Consider the following 18,132-nt stretch of genomic DNA (forward strand, 5'->3'; position numbering starts at 1 on the left):
CTGTTTTTTTAGGTACTGCAAGGACGGTAAGAAAATTTCGGGGAGGCACCCTTGAAGGTCTTCTTGAGGGTTTGATCAGCCGTACAAGACTAACATGATAGGTATGGTTAGGCTACAAGCATAATAATAAACTGCCTTATTGGCCTAGTTTATTTGAATAGAACTGATTGCACAATTGACTCGCAGTCATATTGAACTCACTTATTTTATAGATACCTTATGGATAAAACAGAATTTCAGCAAAATCTGCTGATTAGATACTTAAATAATTCAATATTGAAAGAAAGATTCACATGAAACTTTTTCATTTTCGTGGTGCTCTCAATTATCTACTATTCAAATAAAGAGTTCGTTTGAAATCATCTAGAGTTCTGGAGATCCCAGTCAACAAACTTTAGAGGATTTCATAATGTGCCGGCCTATTTCTTCGAGCTCAATAGATTTTTCTGTCTCAAATTTGTTCAGTAAATGATAGAGATGAAGTGAAGAATTAGATCTCGTAACCAAATTGAGTTAGATGAATTTAAAAATGAGGCAAACAATTTTATCATTCTCTTCGACCTATTGTAACATTCAAATTCCAAGCTATCCTCCGGATCTCCTTTGCACTCTCCGATTGAAATTATTCCGTATAGTTGAAGACTATATGTAAAGAAACCTCCATCCCTATTCTCAATTGGATATTGGGCCTGGGGTGTTCGGTATCAGAGAATCGAAGAAAGGGAAGGAAATAGTCGGATTCGATGCATGCCGTTCTTGAGTCAGATCAGGGAGGGTTTGTTGAAAAATCGAGGAGAATATCTCGACTTCCTTCCAACACAATAGAATTCGGTTTCACAAATATTTCATTCGTTTGTGTTTTTATTGGAGTATTACTTAGTTTAGTAAAGTTTTTGTTGAGAATTCGATGACAATTCAATTTATGTTCAGGTAATGTATATGTTGTCTCGTATCTCCAATTACAAAAATAAACTCACATAGCTAAAGCTCTTTCCTGACATTTGTCCAAAGATATATGTGACAGGATATGGTGAATTTTAAGGCAATGAAAGCTGATGAACAATAAATGAATCCTCCTGGGGTCTTGGAAAAGAACCAGTTCAGCAATAGGAACTCAGAGATAAGAGATCCCTCAGAAGGAATAAACTCAGCAAACGAAAATAATGGTGTGATTTATTTTGGAGAAGAGTCCATATTATTATCGTTTGCTGACATTTTGCATTGAGCCTGAAATTGTTATTTCATATTCAATACCCAGAATCTCAAACAGTCAGTTTTGTAGTTACTTACATAAATATTGGAAGATATTTTTTCAATATTCTTCTTGTAATATCTGAGGTTTCTGAGGATTTCTTGAGGATTTGAATCATCATTTTATATTTCCATAAAAGATACTTCATATTTGCCCATTTGAACGTTTGTGAAGGACCAATATTAACTGAGATTGCTATTGAGTAAAGTATAAACAATCACCATGTACACTTGTAGTTCATTTCCATTCAGGGACAAAATTCTAAAATTACAGGCATTGTGCCGGAATGATTAAACGATCTGTTCGGGGAACGAGCGCTCGAAAAGAGTCAAAAAAACTTCAAAGGTAAAACGCTACTCATCAATAATAAGAGAATTTATTATACGAATATAGAGTTCAAATCAAAACCAAAAACTGATCTGATATAAGAATGAAATTTTTCTTTATTGTATTCTGTTTTGTGCATAAATAGATATCATATTGTTTCAAAAGAGGAAATTATAGCCAAGGACTTGAATATTTCAAAGAAAAAACAATTCTGAATTCAATTTTAAATTCAAAATGGGATATTTTTGGGTAGTAATGATATTTTTGAAGGTGCGTGAAACTGAACTGAAACAAAAACGAGATAGTCAGGAAATAGTTTCAAAATCATCCCCTCATCATCCAATTCAATTTCTACCATCCCCCGTACAAAACAGCCGACCCTTCTTCCCGTAGAGGCGGAAGGTAGAAATAAAAGAACCTAACAAATTGCTCTGGATAAGATAGTTGTCAGTTGCTGTGCACGCGTTCATCCCTGAAAATTAATGTTTGTGTAGTCACCGAGTCTCTCCTTTCCGGAAGTATCCCGACTTCTCCCAGTTGGCGTCGTCCTGCGAGAAGGACGCCCTCCGTCCTTGTCGCGTCTCTCTCTCTCTCTCTCTCTATTCTCTCTCCCGTCTCGGCCACGCGATTCTGCTGTATTGCGTAATCTTCGGAGCGCCTACTCGAATTCGGTTCGCACGTCCGAGAGAGAAGGAAGTTTGTTTGAAATCATCGACGATTAATTTTCCACCTTTGTCGTTCAGCGAAAAAGGATAAGCAATGAGTCGAAGTTCGAAGCTGAATCACTAAACGTCGGTATTTCTTTTTTTAATGAATTTCGGCATCGACTGCTGAAGTTATTAGCCACTTACGATTGGTAAATAATAACATAACATGGCCCCATCCTAATCTTACGACGTCTTCTCGAATCTCCATTTGTCATTAAACAGATTTGGAAAATTCACTTGGAAACATAGGATTTAGCGTACAAATCAGCAAGTCGCTCTGGCTCCAAATGTTTTCTGATCGCGGTTCGCGGACCGTCAAAACTCCAGAACAACACATCCTCACTACGCCTGTCAGCGGCCGTTCGCGAAGAACAGATTTTTATTTGATATGGCATCGCACTCATGTTTCTTCCACTGTTCCATTGGAGCCAGACGAAATTACAGATTTGTACGCTAAATCCGATATTTCCGAGTGAATTTTCCAAATCTGTATATTTCAGTATATGTATAGTCATATTGTCAACTAAATATCATTTTTACGCAATGACTCATTATAATTGTAACACGGAATTTCAATCTTTTGTTCACGTACGTTGTATTTTTGCTATATCAGCTATTTTGAAGGTAATGCGTAAAATTACGCCACATTTTCTATTAGAGATAAGACAATATACAATTTCTAAGGGGGTCTTATTCTTGTCATTTTTGCTCTAGATGATCCTGTTTAAGCAGTGATTTTGTATACCTACATACCTGGATTTCCAGCGGAAGGGCTATATCTATATAAGATTTCAATACCTTCGCGCTCATTTATATATTTTGTTGTTTCAGCATTATTATCTTTATCTAAAGTGAATATTCTGCATAATCATGACTCTTCTTGTGCTAAAATTCGATATATCCACCTACATTTACATAGAATAGAGCTCTGAAGCGCGAATAGTAGTAGTAAATACGGTAAATAATCGTGGTATCTATTACGTTTTAATCACACTATTTTCGAAAAAATTGCATCTTTATCTAGACACAATTATTATAATAGCGATATTTATTTTAAAAAAAGGAAAGTAAATACGATGAATAATCGTGATACTAAGAGGTTCTCATTTGTTATCTGAATGATTCAGTTAACTTTAGATTATATTGGTTGAAATAATACTTGAGAACCAGAACTAAAAAATATAAATATGGAAAAAAAGGACTCTAATTTAACATTCCACAGAGAAGTAAAAGGAGCAGTTAAGAAATTTTGGGTGCAAATTTTACCTGAAGATCAAAAAAAGAAAGCCGTTGAAATATTCCGAAAATATTTCGTACGAGATGAACCAATGTGTAAATCCATAAGTGAGTTTATCCCAAAAAAAATATCCAGAAAAGATAGGTATATGAAATTTATACGTTTCAATTAATGAAGTTGAAAATATTTGAATTGAAGTTTTAAAGTCAAATATAATAAACACTGCAAATAATACAATACAATGCATTACTATGTAGGTAGTTTTAACTGAAAAAAGATTACAAATCCAAAGATTTTGGTGATGAGTTTCTGATTTTTTCTGCGGATTTCGAAATTTTTATATTCATATAACTCTTTTTCTATATACATATCGTTGAAACATATCGCGTTGAAAGAAGCAATACTTAACCATATTGTGAAATTTGCAGTATTTTGCTCGGTGTTTTGTCACGTGATATAAATATTCTGTGATGAAAGTAGAAATAATAGAATATAGTGTGAAATCTCAATTGGCTTCCAAATAAAATTTCTGGCAATTTACAGATCTTATTGATGATAAGGAGTCCTTGGATTATTATATGAAGTTTTTGTGGTGCGCAATCAATCAGAATTCCTCTTTGGCTTGCTTTATCGAACTGGATGATGGACAAGAAGAAATGGTAGCAGTTAATGTTTGTTACCGAAATACCGCCTATAAAGAAATCATGGAAATGCCTGGGGTAGGTTCTGATACATAGCGCTTAATTCATCCTTAGAGCCTTTGGAAAGCACATAGCTATCTAGGTATAGGTATAGCAAAGGGTACAATTGGGCGCATGTCAATTCATTTTAATTATCCATTAGAACTTTTGTCTCAAACAGTTGTAGGCGTGTTTCTTTACTTATTTAGTGGATTTTTCTTATCGCCTACCGTCCCACCAAATTTTAAGTTATATACATATCTCTTGTAGAAGGGTCAAAGAGTAAGTCCTTATTCGTTGGTTAGGCGTTAGTCCAGCTCTTGGTTAGACACTATCCAATGAGCTTATTATTGCATTTCATCTATTCTCTATATACTATTACCTTCTATAGTGTGTAGTATAGGTACACCCCATATTCATTTAGCTCTTATTTGGCAACTGTTTATCATTTTCGGGATTATGTGCACAGGTGCGAAAATGCTTATTGTAAATTTGAAAATTGATTTCAATTGACGCGCAGCGTATATGTATAATTGGTTCATATCAAACGCTCAATTACTGTTGTATTTAGTTTAGGGATATTCCTGAAGGAATGAATAATATTTTCGAAATCCTGAAGTACATCATCACGCAGAAAGAGATTCCAAAGGAACTGGAGGTGGCAGAGTATTTGACATCTATAGGTTTGATTGTTATTCCAGAATACAGAGGGTTGAATATAGGACTTCAGGTTCTGTCTGCAAGGTTAGTGGTTTTCGTTTATCAAGCAGCATTATCATGAAAGTTAATTTTTTCAATTTTCCAGGAAAATGCTTTGTGAGAAAATGGGACTGAAGGTTTCTGTGACAACTTTTACGGCGCCAGAGTCTCAACGTTTGGCTGAAAAGGCAGGTTACAAGGATCTTGTTTCTTTAACTTACGACGATTTGCAGAAGATGAAGCCGTCTTCCATATTTCCGGACATCAATAAATACGCGAAACGTGTCAGACATATGTATATTTTATACGAATAATTTTTCTCCATTTTGAGGACCTAAAAATAATCTTGTGTTAGAGAAATGGATTTGATTATTGTCTTTAAACCTACCCGACAAAATTTAATTCATTGTTATTTCTCTTATCTTATTGCTAACCAAATTAATAATGAGCTTATTTCAATATTTCTCAGTTGAATCATTACTGAATATAAAAACAGAATGTAGATATTAGCTAATATAATAAGCTTCTTTGAATGAAGTGGATTAAAGGATATACCACCAAAGAGATAATAAAATGAAAGAAACTGCAATAAAATTCATTTGGTCAAAGTTTTCGTCACTATACAGTTTTTGTTGAGCGGAATTTTGTCGAAGTTGATTCAATAGGAATAAGAAAAGGAGAAAAATTTTGTTGGAAAACTATTTCAACTGTGCTGTAACTTATAGATGAGAGATTTTGAAATACTCTAAGGTAATGTAAGCAGTAAGCATACATAAGTATCTATATTTCTCTTGAAATTAGGACAAATCATGAACTATTCTGACCGCAACCTTCACCTACTTTTTTCATGAATAATTAAAGCAAATAAACACCCAAACTTTTTGGCCTTCGGAACGACTTTTCCACTCGACTTGTCGCTGTCAGTACACGTGACTACTCTGCACGTCACTGTCCCCCAATTGTCACAGCAGGAGCCACGAAAAACCGCAAAGGTTGTTTTGTCAACTACCCCAGATTAGCCAGTTAAGCCTCTTGATGGCTAATAGAAAAACCACACCCCCGCTGGTCTGTTGTAAAACAAAGGGGTTGTTGGTAATGACAGGGGTGCCAGTACTGCCAGTTCTCTTCTGCACTATCGATTCGTATGTACGATATTTGTTGAACACGTTTTACTAGTTAATCTGAAGATGGAACGAAGAAGAGTTCGAGTGAAATTGTTTGCATCGTAAAAAACTGAATTTCTTCTCGTGTCGATAAAGCTTCCATATATGACACGTAGCAGTAGGTAGGGTTATTATTCACGTAAAATAACACTTCTCCAAACTTGGCCGATTGATATTTCGCTTTCGGCGTCTTCAAATGATCTGGCAGTCATTATGACTGCGTTTACTTCTCCGAAAAGCCATTATCCATATGGGATTGGGATGATGCTGGGCAATTTGTTACTTTTCTATCCGATTTTCGTCACGATAGCCGTAGATGAGATGAGAGGAGTATCATCTTCACTTCCTTCTTGGTAGCTATATTTCAACTCGATTGTTTTTTTGTCAGTTGACGTGGATTACTGGGATTGTCTGGTTGAGGTTAGACGTCATTTCTCGACTAATTTGTTCGGTTCTGAATAAACTTTTCTATATATTAGGTAGTTGCCTGATTTCGCTGGAAGCATTTTAGAGATACACTATTTTATTACGTGGTTGTCTTACGACCGATAAGATCAACTGCAAGTGATGAATTCCAAATGCATTAGCATTTCCAGTAATGCTTCTATTCGAATCATATCACATATACCTTAGGGGGCATGGTAGAAGATCTTAGGGCTAGGTAGATCTGCGAATTGTGGTAGTTAATATGTAATTATATGATCTTCTCGATCTGTCTCGACCTAATAACCAACTGATTTTTTCAATTTCAGAATAAGTTTGATAATATTGTAGAGGAAGACCACCCACTTGTATAAAAGCATTTTAATTCCTAATTTTAGGCTGTTGCTATCAAGACATACCGTAAAAATTTAGTTATTTTAGTTCGAATGATATGAAGTCAAATCAACTTTTGTTATATGGAGACAACAATTTCGATATTTTTTGCTGGTTTTACTTTTTTCTTTGGCTTCTTCTAATTAAAGTGATTTTCTTTATAAAAAAATCTTGGATATTATAATTTCTTAGAAGATTACTTTGAAACGAAGAAATACATGATTCAATTTAAACCATTAGGTTTAGGTTAATTACTATTTTTCGGTAATTATGAGTTCTATAAGGATTCTTTTTAGATTATTTCAAGTGGTCAAAAGGTTCAAATATTTAACGACAAATTTCAATTAACAGAGACAAAAATTTTTATATCTTTTGCCGCTTTTTCTGTTTCATTGGGTACTTCGAATAATATGAATTTTGGACAATAATAACAATTTTGGATATATGTAATGAAGATGTAATGAAGATGACTGCAATAGATACAAGGGAATACATGAATAACTAATTTTCTATGAGACACAGGGAAAATTGCAGATTAATTTTTGTTTAGATTCTGAGCTGATACCTAATTCAAGATTCAGATATCTTATTCAAATTTCACAAAAGCTTTTTGCACCAATTACTCAATTTTGGATTATTTGGCTTCATCCTGAGAACGGCAGAATGCATCTATAGTGGGAAATCTCATGGAAATTAAAATATATATTGTTTTTTTGATAATATTTGTCATCAAAAAATCGTATGTAATGATATTTTCTTAGAATTCCGGCTAATATCATAGTCTTTCATCTAAGCTTAACTGAACATCCAGTAGACTAGATAGTTTTTCAAATAGAAAGTAGAAATCCATGAATGACTAAAAATGGAATTGTTTCAGAAAGGCACTAAGAGAAATTTGGAAAAAGTTATCAAAATGCCACTTTGGCATTTAGACATTAGAATTAACTCAAATAAAATGAACATGTTAAAAATGATTCTCCATGAATAGGCCATCATATGAAACATGGAAATGATTCAATCGAAGATGTAGAATTCCAGATCTAATAAACTTAACAAGATTTCTGTTGCCGAAAAAGAGTGATTCTAGCAATATTCATCTAAATTTTCAGCAGGAGAACAGAAATCACTCTGGCAAACACATAAAACTCTATTCTTGTTGCTAGCCATCGAACACTTCCAGATAGACAAAACCCCTCCGACACTAAAATGAAACATGAGAACGAAGCAGTTTCCGGCCCCTCAAGAAAATGAAAATTCTCCTGCCCCCATAACTCATTCCTGCCGTCCACCGCCCCCTGTTCGTTCACTAGAAATCGTCCATTTGTAAGCGAGGACCCCGGTCCGCCGCCAACGTTTACTACATCGGTCTTTCTACAAGATGTCTTCCTTCCCCCTGTCTATTTCCTGCTCCCCTGAGATGGGGTGGAAGTACGCCGCCCCCGGCAAAGGGAGGGGGTGACGCGATCCCGTGTGTTGTGTGTGTGGAGTCACCCGATGGTTTCTTTTAATAAAACTACACTATTGAATATCACGAAACAATTTTGACTACACGTGTAACACGGTAGAAAATATTTTCGTAAGGTATTTGACATTTCCATATGTGAATGTGTCGATGGTACAAACCATAGAACAAAGAGCAGTTTATAGAAATACTACTCTAAATAATTTGTAAAAGATTCTGGTCTCTGGAAATATAATTCTGTTGATCAGTGTATTTTTTTATTACTTTTGAGCTTTATTATTGACATAACTGTTTATTCTGTAATTGGTCAGAAAACCGAATATGCCGACAAGATAAATTCTCTGACAGTTAATATTGACAGTTATCCGTAAATGCATCCAATTCAGAAATTCATAACAGTTGTTATGAAACTTATTTCTTCTCCGATTGATTTTGTAGACACATATCAATCAGCAAAGTATTACTTTTCCTACCTAGACAGCAAAGTGACTATTTTCAATGCGAATGAAACATTCGACATTTTCTGACAATCTATATTTTTTGACACTTTCCTTATTATGGAGGAGTAAGTATTTCTAAGTCGCTATCACAGTGTATAATTATCAGATATTTCAAAAGTTGTCAAACTAAAATTATTATGACATATACATTCCCATAGCAACCAATCATTCCAACAATTGCGATTTCTATCAAATTTCGTTTTAATTTATCACTACAGAAGAAATAAAAACATCATGAGAATTATAATAATTTTCAAATACAATATTCTATAATACATATATCATTATGAATAATCGAAGAAAAAATCAAATTGTTCAACTCGGCAGCAAAGTAGATTCAGCCTTGGCTGAATTCCTAGCCTCGCTACGCTCGGCTATGAACTATCAGCCGCGACAACCAATCTACTACTTTGCTGAAGTTGAGATAACTTTTTTTCTGCCTAGTAAAACAAATAAATATTGTCGATCATCTGTTTCAAATGTCACTCAAATATAAAACTTTCTTAATACTTCTTTCAAGTTGGATACCGTTTTCTATTTCGAAGATGCTGAAATATTGCATATGACATACCGACAAATTTTGGAATTATATATGTCTGACCCGTGAAGGATAATTGGCACTCAAAATATTCTCTTGTTGCATTAATTCTCGTTACATCATTTTCGGATATGGTGGAATGTCGACGAAGTTCTTGTTATTTGATTTATGGTATCAACAACTTCGTCTTCAATCTACTTAATGAGATTTTCAACTTTTAGGTTTGAGATTAATTATAAATTACTCCTGTTCTTCTTCGATGATGACATAAAACATTCGTAGGAGTTAAATGAATGATAATATAAAGTAAGATTTGGAAAATTGTTTCGAATGAAATAATTCATTGTCCTTGAATCCACCAATTATACTTTGGTATAGCATAGAGTAACTATTGTTCTTGAGGTTTATAAACAGGTATCATGATAATAATACTGAATAATAGTTATTGCATTCATATATATTCATATAGTTTCATGAATTAACAAAAAAGTATCATATAAAACTTACCTGTCTATTATCACAGGGTCTGAGGGAGTTTCGTTTCTATTTCCACAACTTTTCTTGTCACAGCACCGACTGAAATAAAAAATTATTGTTATTATCTTAAAATTTAAAATAAACTCAAATGGTCATTTGCTTGGTTTTCAATGAGCAGTGCAATAAGAATGTCATAGTCCAGAGATAAAAACGAATATTGAACTCGGCATTTTAAATGAAAATATTAAAAGCCAATTTTTTATTCACCCAGAATCTTTCGATTATGTACAATTTTTTCTCCAGTTAGAAACTTAAAGAAAAATACCCAAAAGTGATTTCAGAAGAACTAGTTCGTATGAACAAAGATTGATTTGCTTGGTTCTCAATAAGCAGTGCATTAAAACTGTCTCAGTCCAGAGATGAACAAGGGACTTCGATAGTTTGAATGAAAAACTTTGTTCGCCAATATTTTTATATTGAAAATTTTGGATTTTTCGAAAGAAACTTTTTCTGCAGAAATATTGGAAAGAATGTGAGTCCTCTTCGCTACCATTTTTTCATAAGAATCCCATTAATTCATGAACCGTTGAGTTTTTACCCAATGTGTGCAACTAATGCAATAATATGTGTACTGTTGTGCCATTTGAAATAAGGCACTTGTAGTCTGTTTCCGGTTTAACCGGATGTAATAGAGATCTGAAAATACTTTAGGGAGAAAGACCATTATGATTAGTTATCCGTAAATGTCTAATAGGCCATCGCGGTGAATCACCCTGTATTTATTAAAAAAATTACAGTCTTTATTTTGAATTCTTATTGATATACCATCCTGTATGTTTCATTGAAACTAATCTAAAACAATGGTCTAACACTGAAAAATGCAAAGAAAATCTACACGTCTATTTGCAGACCATAACTTGAATATGCACATCCAATTCTGATCAACTGTAGAAACCCAGCTATTAAAAACTTGGAAGTAGCAGAGAGGACAGCTCTCAGAAGTATCAGTCGTTTGAGACACCCCAGGAATAGACTATATAACCCACCCAACCATTTGCTGTACACTTTAACGAACATCGAACCTATATCAAGCAGATTGCAAAAATTAAACAAGAGATTCTACAGCAGACTACAAAACATGGTAGATACATTGCGTCTTTATCATGATGAGGAGCACGTCAGAAAGAAAAGGAAATTCCCCGCAGCAACACTTATCCAAAGTATCAAAAGAGTTTATAATATGATCATTTGAATACTATTATTATTGTTGTTGTTATATATATGTTTTTTTTTATGAATAGAATATGGTATATGTTAATTGTACTGAGCTAAAGGACCTAAGGTCGATGGTTCTTGGCTTTGAGTCAATAAAGACATATTTTCTCTCTCTCTCTCTCTCTAAGACAATTTTTCTCCACTTTCCTCAAAATTCCCTTCATCCTACCCCCCTCTTACAGCAAACCAAAATTCAACAACATCCACGAAAAAAAAACCAAGAATAAGATTAATAAACCAAACCGAACAAAGTAGCGGTGTAACTACACGGTTACCCGGTAACTCGAAACCTGCACGAAGTTTTCCCCCGTGATGAATGGAAATAGTCCACGATGACGTCAACATGCCCGGACCTGCATCGGCATAGCCAGGGTCTTAGGCATCCCAAGGGGACGCCATCTTTCCCATTCTCCCTTGCCTTAACATAGTGAGCATCGCTCTCATTCGCCAATCTCTACCCCTCATCATTGTACATTTCCATCACCGGAAGCTTTTCCTCCGTTTTTCCGTGTATGGATTTTATTCCTACGCTGAAGGACGTTGGGGAACGTTTGTATCAATCGAAATCGGAGAATTTTTCAACGAATAAGAATATGAGGATTTTTGAACTGTGCTTTGTAACATTGATTCAACCTATAATTCACTCTATGAATCATCAAAATTGGATTTGAATTATTGTTTGAAGCTCATTACGAATTTACTATTTAGTATCGTTCATAATTCTTTATGTGTAGAAAAAATGTGAGATTCAGAGACGTAGTCCCTGGTTCAAAAATAGATGGAGCTCCTCAATAAACGTAGAGTTTTTTTCAAGTCGAAATATAAATATTTCAAAGATGAAAAGTCACTTCATCATAACTTTATCATCTTGCAAAGCAGGGAACAGCAAAGCTACTTACTTAAAGTACGTTCGAGAGTTTCTTGCATGAGATTTTACACAGCTTTCTCTTTTATGGATATTACTGATATTAGCAATAAATAATGCAATCGAAGACTGGCTCACAGTATTCCTTAAATAATTTTTTATCATTTTGGAATTACTGAATGATCTTTCAGATTCTACAGAGATGTCAGGAATTGTATGAAACAGTAACAACGTAAATATTTCTGTTAGGTTGCACCATTTTGTATTTCGGCATTATTTTTGAACAATATTCATGCTTAGCCATGCCTCATTTGATTGTGGTAGAAAAAGTTTTTAGATTTTGAGAAATTGATGAGAAAAGTTCAATTATTATAATCTGAATTACTGTAATGCAGATTCCCAGATATGCTCTCATTTCAGTCTTGGATTCAACACAACAAGACCTTGTTGAGCACCCTGATAGATAGAAAAACATTCCACCGATTTCACATCGATATTAAACATTTTTCACGAAAAAAGGCGGTAGCAAACTTAAAATGTTGTGATGAGAAATGTTTCTCTAGTCGATTTTTTTTTAGTAGGTATCCTGGAATTCGAATAGGTACTGTTCTCCCTTATAAAAGTTTACCCAAAAAACATTCAAAATATGTAGTATGGTGTTGCTTTCAGTTAGTTCAAACGGAGTTTGCTGGTCAGCGTTTGCTGCCCCCTTAATTTGGGATCTGTTTGCACTGCACCCATTTACACCTGTGTAGATGCGCCGCTGGTGAGGTTATGCGAGGGGGAAGTAAATTCGCTGGCTGAGAGAATGTGAACAGTATGCATAATACGAAGCGATAAAGTGAGTAAATTTCGGAGCCAACTGTGTTGTTGAGATCATTTATAAAGACCTCGAATTTGGACATCATTGATGCAGAGAATGGCCAATTTCTGATTCTGCCGTTGTTGTGACAAAAGTGCTTTGAACTAGATACAACATAGAACAAAATCTTACGATCTCATTTTTACGATTTTTTGTTATTTTATTTCGCTTTTGAATTGTGATTAGGAATAAAATGTGGTAGCCAAAAGAGTCAGTTCTAATTTGTTATAATACGGTGGATTAATTGAATTAAATAGGGATATAAATGACCCAAGATGACTCAAGATGTTCCACTGAATTTGTACAATGGAGGCGTTTAATGTTTTTCACATGTTTTTATCATTTCAAATTGATTTAGAAGTACCTACTGATTTTTAACGGTTGAATAACAGAATGTGAGAAATATCTTGTTATAGACTCACAATCATTTTCAACTTGAAAAATTTCGAAAAAATAAATAAATGAATTCAATATTTCAAATATATAATTATGAAATCATCTCTATGAAGTAGAATAGATCAAATATTGCCTAACATGCTCAGTCAAAACGATCCTTTGAGTTGTGTGTGGAAGTGTAAGTACAAACAGCGTATAGAAACGAAACGTTAACGTTTTGAACTGAAAACAATTAGGTATTTCTCTTTAAATTTCTCAAACTCTAGGGTTGGTAGTCATTCATCTATTTAATGAGTATTAGAAATTCATATGAAAAAAAATTTTCAGTTATAACTAATTTTTCTCATGAGTATTATGCGAAAAGCTTTTATTGGACATACCTGCACATTATTTCATGGGTCAACAATACTCGACACATCTCTGGGTTTTTGTCTTGTCCTTCATAGATGATTGCCTGCAAAGAAAAAAATTATATGATCATTTCTGAATTAATTCTTTTTGTTCTATAATATACAATTTCTCAATCAGAAAGTGAAAGGGATGTTCATATTCAACTATAAACTATCTATGAATTAATCAATAATAGCTGCAGACTGCAGTAAATAGCTTCTTCTATTTATTGATGGTGGATGTACAGCGCAGTGTTGAAATGACAGCAATTTTTGATAAAGCTCATTGCAATAAGAACCTTCTGGCATAATTGATACTGTCTGCCAGGGAGAGAATCAGAACGTTAAACTACCATTTATTGTTGGGTCTTATATGTTAGTGACGAAATATCAATAGAATTTATAGGTTACTACATGTAAGTCTCTTGAGTTTCCATCTAGGCTTAATGTTATTCTGGCAATTTGTTGTCTTCCTTCATCTATACCTCTTTATTTGAAGGATGACTAAAAATTTAAAAGTTATGTTCAACATGTATTTCTGACATAATGTCGAGTTATTTGCACCCAGTTGGAGGAACGTTCATTAGAATTTAATGTCGACATTAAAATTTGAATCCTTCAGTATGAGGAGCCTATTGGCTACCTGCACCGTTTAATGAAGGTTTAGAATTTTAATGAGACATTAAATTTTTATGAACGTTCTTGCAACTGTGTGTAAGTCATGTTTCAGTAGTGATTCTATTGCTTGACTGTATTCATAAAATCTATGGAAAATTTCGGTATGATTATTAGACACATTTCAAATGTAATTCAGTTGTTTAGTGTTCTTGATCAATACAAATGTATCATTGACATCTCTTCACTTCCTCGTCAATTTCAGATAATCGCAACGACCGAATCTCCACGTCATCAACATAGAAATGACCAACCTGTTCGACCCTAGCATTACTCCTAAGGCCATAGATTGCCTCCGCATTACCCATACTGCTGTAACCGGTACGGACGAAGAATTAATGGTGTCTTTACATAAGAACACATGTTGCACGGTATCTCCCTAATCCCCCCTTGAGCCCCCAACAAAACAAACTTGGGGTCCTCCCTTTATATATTCAATTAAACAAAAATCTATCAACTGTTCTAAACCTAAGTCCACCTAATCCAGGGACTAGTGACTCCGGTGGGTAGCCCAAATCCCTCTCAAATGGATGGCTCGGTCGGTGCAACGACACATCCCTGGCTTTCGACCGGCTGGGCAGGGGTGAATCGGCAAGACTTAGGGGATCAGGGTGATTTTTCTCATTTAATTTCCAGTCAGAGGAAAAAATCCACCTGATGACATATTTATTGAAAGGCGTGGTTTAGGTGCGTTTTGATCGAATTTGGATCGATGATGGATAGCTACACAAAGGAATATTTCGAATTATATTCATAAAAATAATGTCTTCTTTTCTGGAAACTCCTTTTGAAAGACAAAACTGCATTTTGTGTTCATTGCATTATCAGAACCAGTGTTTTGCAGATATGTGTTTCGAACTGCGTATTTATAACTGAAATAATAACTCCAAGCTTTCTACGAAATTTCGTGTTGATCTCTTCATCAGAACCCTAAAAAATTCAAGCAGAATATTAAAAAAAATTATAATAATATTTTAGTGGCAACAGATCCGACCATATAGTAATAAACATAGGTAGAGAGAGTATACGCAATTTTCACGTATCCCCAAGAAAGTAAGATGTTAGATGACGTTGTCAGATTGAGATATATTTCAAAATCCCCAATTTAACGTAGGCTTACAACTATGCTTCCGCCGTTTTTTCCGGAATTCGAGTCTTTATTGTGAAAAACTGATTATACATGTATGATCCAAAGTATTGTCTATCGCTGGCCACTACTTTCTCCCATCTTTCGGGCAGCGTACGAATCTTTTGAAGAGATCCAAGAATCGATTCAATTTTGTACTTCTTCATAAGACCAGAAGTAATGGTCAGCTAGGCCGTTTTTCATTGATCGAAACAGGTGATTGTCCGAGGGAGCAACGTCTGGAGAATCCTCAGAGGATGAGGTAGGACTTCACATTTCAACGTTTCCAAGTATGTCTTGACCACTTTCGCAACATGGGGTCCAGCATTGTCATGATTTCCTGTTATTGTTTCAGTCGGTTTTAAAAACTCATAATACACTACGCCAAGCTGCTCCCACTAAATACTGAGCATGACCTTGGAACCAGGAATATTGGGTTTAGCCGTCGACGTGGAAGCATGGTCGGGATATCCCCATGATTTTCTGCGCTTGGGATTATCGTAATTCTTCTCATTTTTCGTATCCAGTCTCAATAAGATTCAGAAATCCCTTCAGTCTTTGCCTCGCAAGTAGCGGTTTACTAGCAAACAAACAAAGATAGAAAGATTCGTTTTCGCTTCCGAAATCTGAATGAAACTTATAGAACCGCTTTGCTTGCAAAGTTTTTTCTCATCAAATGGAGAAAAGAAGTGGTATAGCACTAGCGGTGACATCTATATACGAAGCCTAAAACTAATTGAGTGACGTGTCATTTGATTCTTTCGAGTCAAAAAATAATTAACCTTGGATATGATTCGCAGTACTTTTTTACTTAGTCAAAGTATCGACCTTCCAGAAGTAACACTCGCAATTTGATGCGCATTTTCAAATATAATATTTCCTGACGAATCAAAGGCAAGGCTAAGTCATAATAAAATGAAGCCAAACAACAGAAACATTCGTAGAATTTTGTTTGTTAACGTTTTCCTCTAATATGTAGTTATGTATTAGGTATTACAATTGATTGTTCCTTCATATGAATGAAACAAATGGTTCATTATACAAAAGCACGATCTGTCACTGAGCTCCAGATATATAAACAACAATCTTCGTAAACCATACTCTATTTCATATAGGAATTTTCACGATTGAATTAAAAGATGATTTATCTAGCCCTAACTTTGTTATTGTTGAATTCATCCTCGATGACTTCGGGTTTTCTATGGGTGAGTTGAACTTATTGCTACCAATTCTTATATTCTTCGTAGTATATCATACAACATAATACAATGGTTCTCAGTAATCCTTATTCATCAATAATTTGAATTTCCACAAACTTCAAATAGCTTTCTGGAATAAAATAATTATATTCTCTATTGGGCTCAAATTATCCGACAATTGAAAAAGAATGTTTCAACTCAAATGTTAAAAAGTATTACCTTAATGTAAAAATAGCGTTGTTGCCTATTCTTAATATCTCAGGTTGAAATCGAACTATTCTTTCGACTATTATACTTGATAATTTCATCTTCACACAGGTGAATGAATTGTTGAAAATTGAATTCATTGCAACTCATTTTTTCTTTCCAGAGTGATAGTGATTGCGAAGATTACTGTTCGGACGAAGATGGTTTAGACTGGTTTACACAAACAATGTGCGACTGGTTTTGCTGTGACGTTGAAGAAACAACAATCACAACTGAAGCCTCAACGACTGCTGCTACTACTACTGAGGGTGGTACGACTGCTGCTTCTACTACTGGGGCTAGTACTACTGCCGCTACTGCTACTGAGGCTAGTACTACTGCCGCTACTGCTACTGAGGCTAGTATCACTGCTACTACTTCTGCCGAGGGTAGTACCACTGCTGGTAGTGCTACTGAGGGTAGTACAACTGCACCTGCTACTGAGGCTAGTACTACTGCTTAGCTAAAATAATATTCTAGCATGAAACATTTAATATCATGTGAATGTAGATGTATTAAATTTTTTGTGAGTACGGCATGTTTGATGAGGCATCAATGCTTCGTTTATTAATTATTACTAGCTGTACTATTCGAAATAATTTCAGTCACTTCCATACTTTTCCTTTGTTCGCTGCATTCCCTTGTTTTTTTTCAATATTCTGTTACAATCAAGCTTGAACATTTAATATCATTTCACATCTGATAATGTTAAAGTTCAATAAAACCGTTAAAGAAAGATATTCTGCAATTTTAAAATTCCCTCAAACAACCAACTTCTGTTTCCAGTGTGGGGACCAAATAGCTTCGACAAGCTGGTCTAACATACCCAAGCAGGAGTTAGAGGCTAACAAGAGATAAAATAACCAACATAATCCACTTATGCGAGGGCTATTGTGGGGGAGTTATCTGCCTTATTAAAATCGGAAATCTGCACTCCTCCTAGAAAATGCCCAGAGGATATTAATGTGACGAGGGTGACATTTAGTTGAACATATGGGATCATCTTCGTTGGAATGAATTTCCTTCAGGCATTAATTGTCATGTTCAACATAAAAGAAGGATTTCGGAGATTCGAAAACCTGAACATTGACAAAATGATCTATGTTGACCGTTTTTGGAATTGAATCAAGTGCACGAAGCAGTTATTCATCTACCAGTGATGTTATCTCTCTGGTTTAAGAATGAACACGTCTCAGGAGTACAGTCATAGCCTTCCATTAGAAGTATGTTGCCTGATCAAC

The 18,132-nt window shown here is 34.8% G+C and overlaps 3 protein-coding genes across 7 annotated transcripts in view; 2 read left to right on the forward strand and 1 right to left on the reverse strand.

The window, feature by feature from the left end:
- Window positions 1–18,132, reverse strand: part of LOC123688003 (transcription factor collier) — a 129,941-nt gene that overhangs the window by 54,402 nt on the left and 57,407 nt on the right. For all 5 annotated transcript variants that reach the window (XM_045627080.1, XM_045627081.1, XM_045627079.1 and 2 more), the window contains exons 6-7: window positions 13,637–13,710; window positions 9,889–9,957 (exon numbers count right to left, since the gene is read on the reverse strand). In XM_045627080.1, the coding sequence (XP_045483036.1) occupies window positions 9,889–9,957; window positions 13,637–13,710 (143 nt within the window). The remainder of the gene's footprint in view (window positions 1–9,888; window positions 9,958–13,636; window positions 13,711–18,132) is intronic.
- Window positions 3,408–5,302, forward strand: LOC123688059. The gene is made up of 4 exons (XM_045627084.1): window positions 3,408–3,630; window positions 4,067–4,242; window positions 4,775–4,947; window positions 5,009–5,302. The coding sequence occupies exons 1-4, from the start codon at window positions 3,474–3,476 to the stop codon at window positions 5,214–5,216; spliced, it is 714 nt and encodes a 237-aa protein (XP_045483040.1). The 5' UTR covers window positions 3,408–3,473; the 3' UTR covers window positions 5,217–5,302.
- On the forward strand, window positions 16,537–17,631 carry LOC123688075 (CUB domain-containing protein). Its single transcript, XM_045627085.1, has 2 exons — window positions 16,537–16,651; window positions 17,016–17,631. Exons 1-2 carry the CDS (start codon window positions 16,586–16,588, stop codon window positions 17,352–17,354), a joined length of 405 nt encoding a protein of 134 aa, XP_045483041.1. The 5' UTR covers window positions 16,537–16,585; the 3' UTR covers window positions 17,355–17,631.

Source organism: Harmonia axyridis, chromosome 1 (genome assembly GCF_914767665.1).
Source record: "Harmonia axyridis chromosome 1, icHarAxyr1.1, whole genome shotgun sequence".
Taxonomy (NCBI): Eukaryota; Metazoa; Arthropoda; class Insecta; order Coleoptera; family Coccinellidae; genus Harmonia; species Harmonia axyridis.

What these genes read in the sequence shown, in the direction of transcription:
- LOC123688059 (XM_045627084.1), top strand. Translation starts at nt 3,474, where the DNA reads ATGGAAAAAAAGGACTCTAATTTAACATTCCACAGAGAAGTAAAAGGA. An exon ending in ACCAATGTGTAAATCCATAA is followed by an intron (nt 3,631 to 4,066) that starts GTGAGTTTATCC and finishes GGCAATTTACAG; the next exon opens with ATCTTATTGATGATAAGGAG. An exon ending in AAATCATGGAAATGCCTGGG is followed by an intron (nt 4,243 to 4,774) that starts GTAGGTTCTGAT and finishes TGTTGTATTTAG; the next exon opens with TTTAGGGATATTCCTGAAGG.
- LOC123688075 (XM_045627085.1), top strand. Translation starts at nt 16,586, where the DNA reads ATGATTTATCTAGCCCTAACTTTGTTATTGTTGAATTCATCCTCGATG. An exon ending in TGACTTCGGGTTTTCTATGG is followed by an intron (nt 16,652 to 17,015) that starts GTGAGTTGAACT and finishes TTTTCTTTCCAG; the next exon opens with AGTGATAGTGATTGCGAAGA.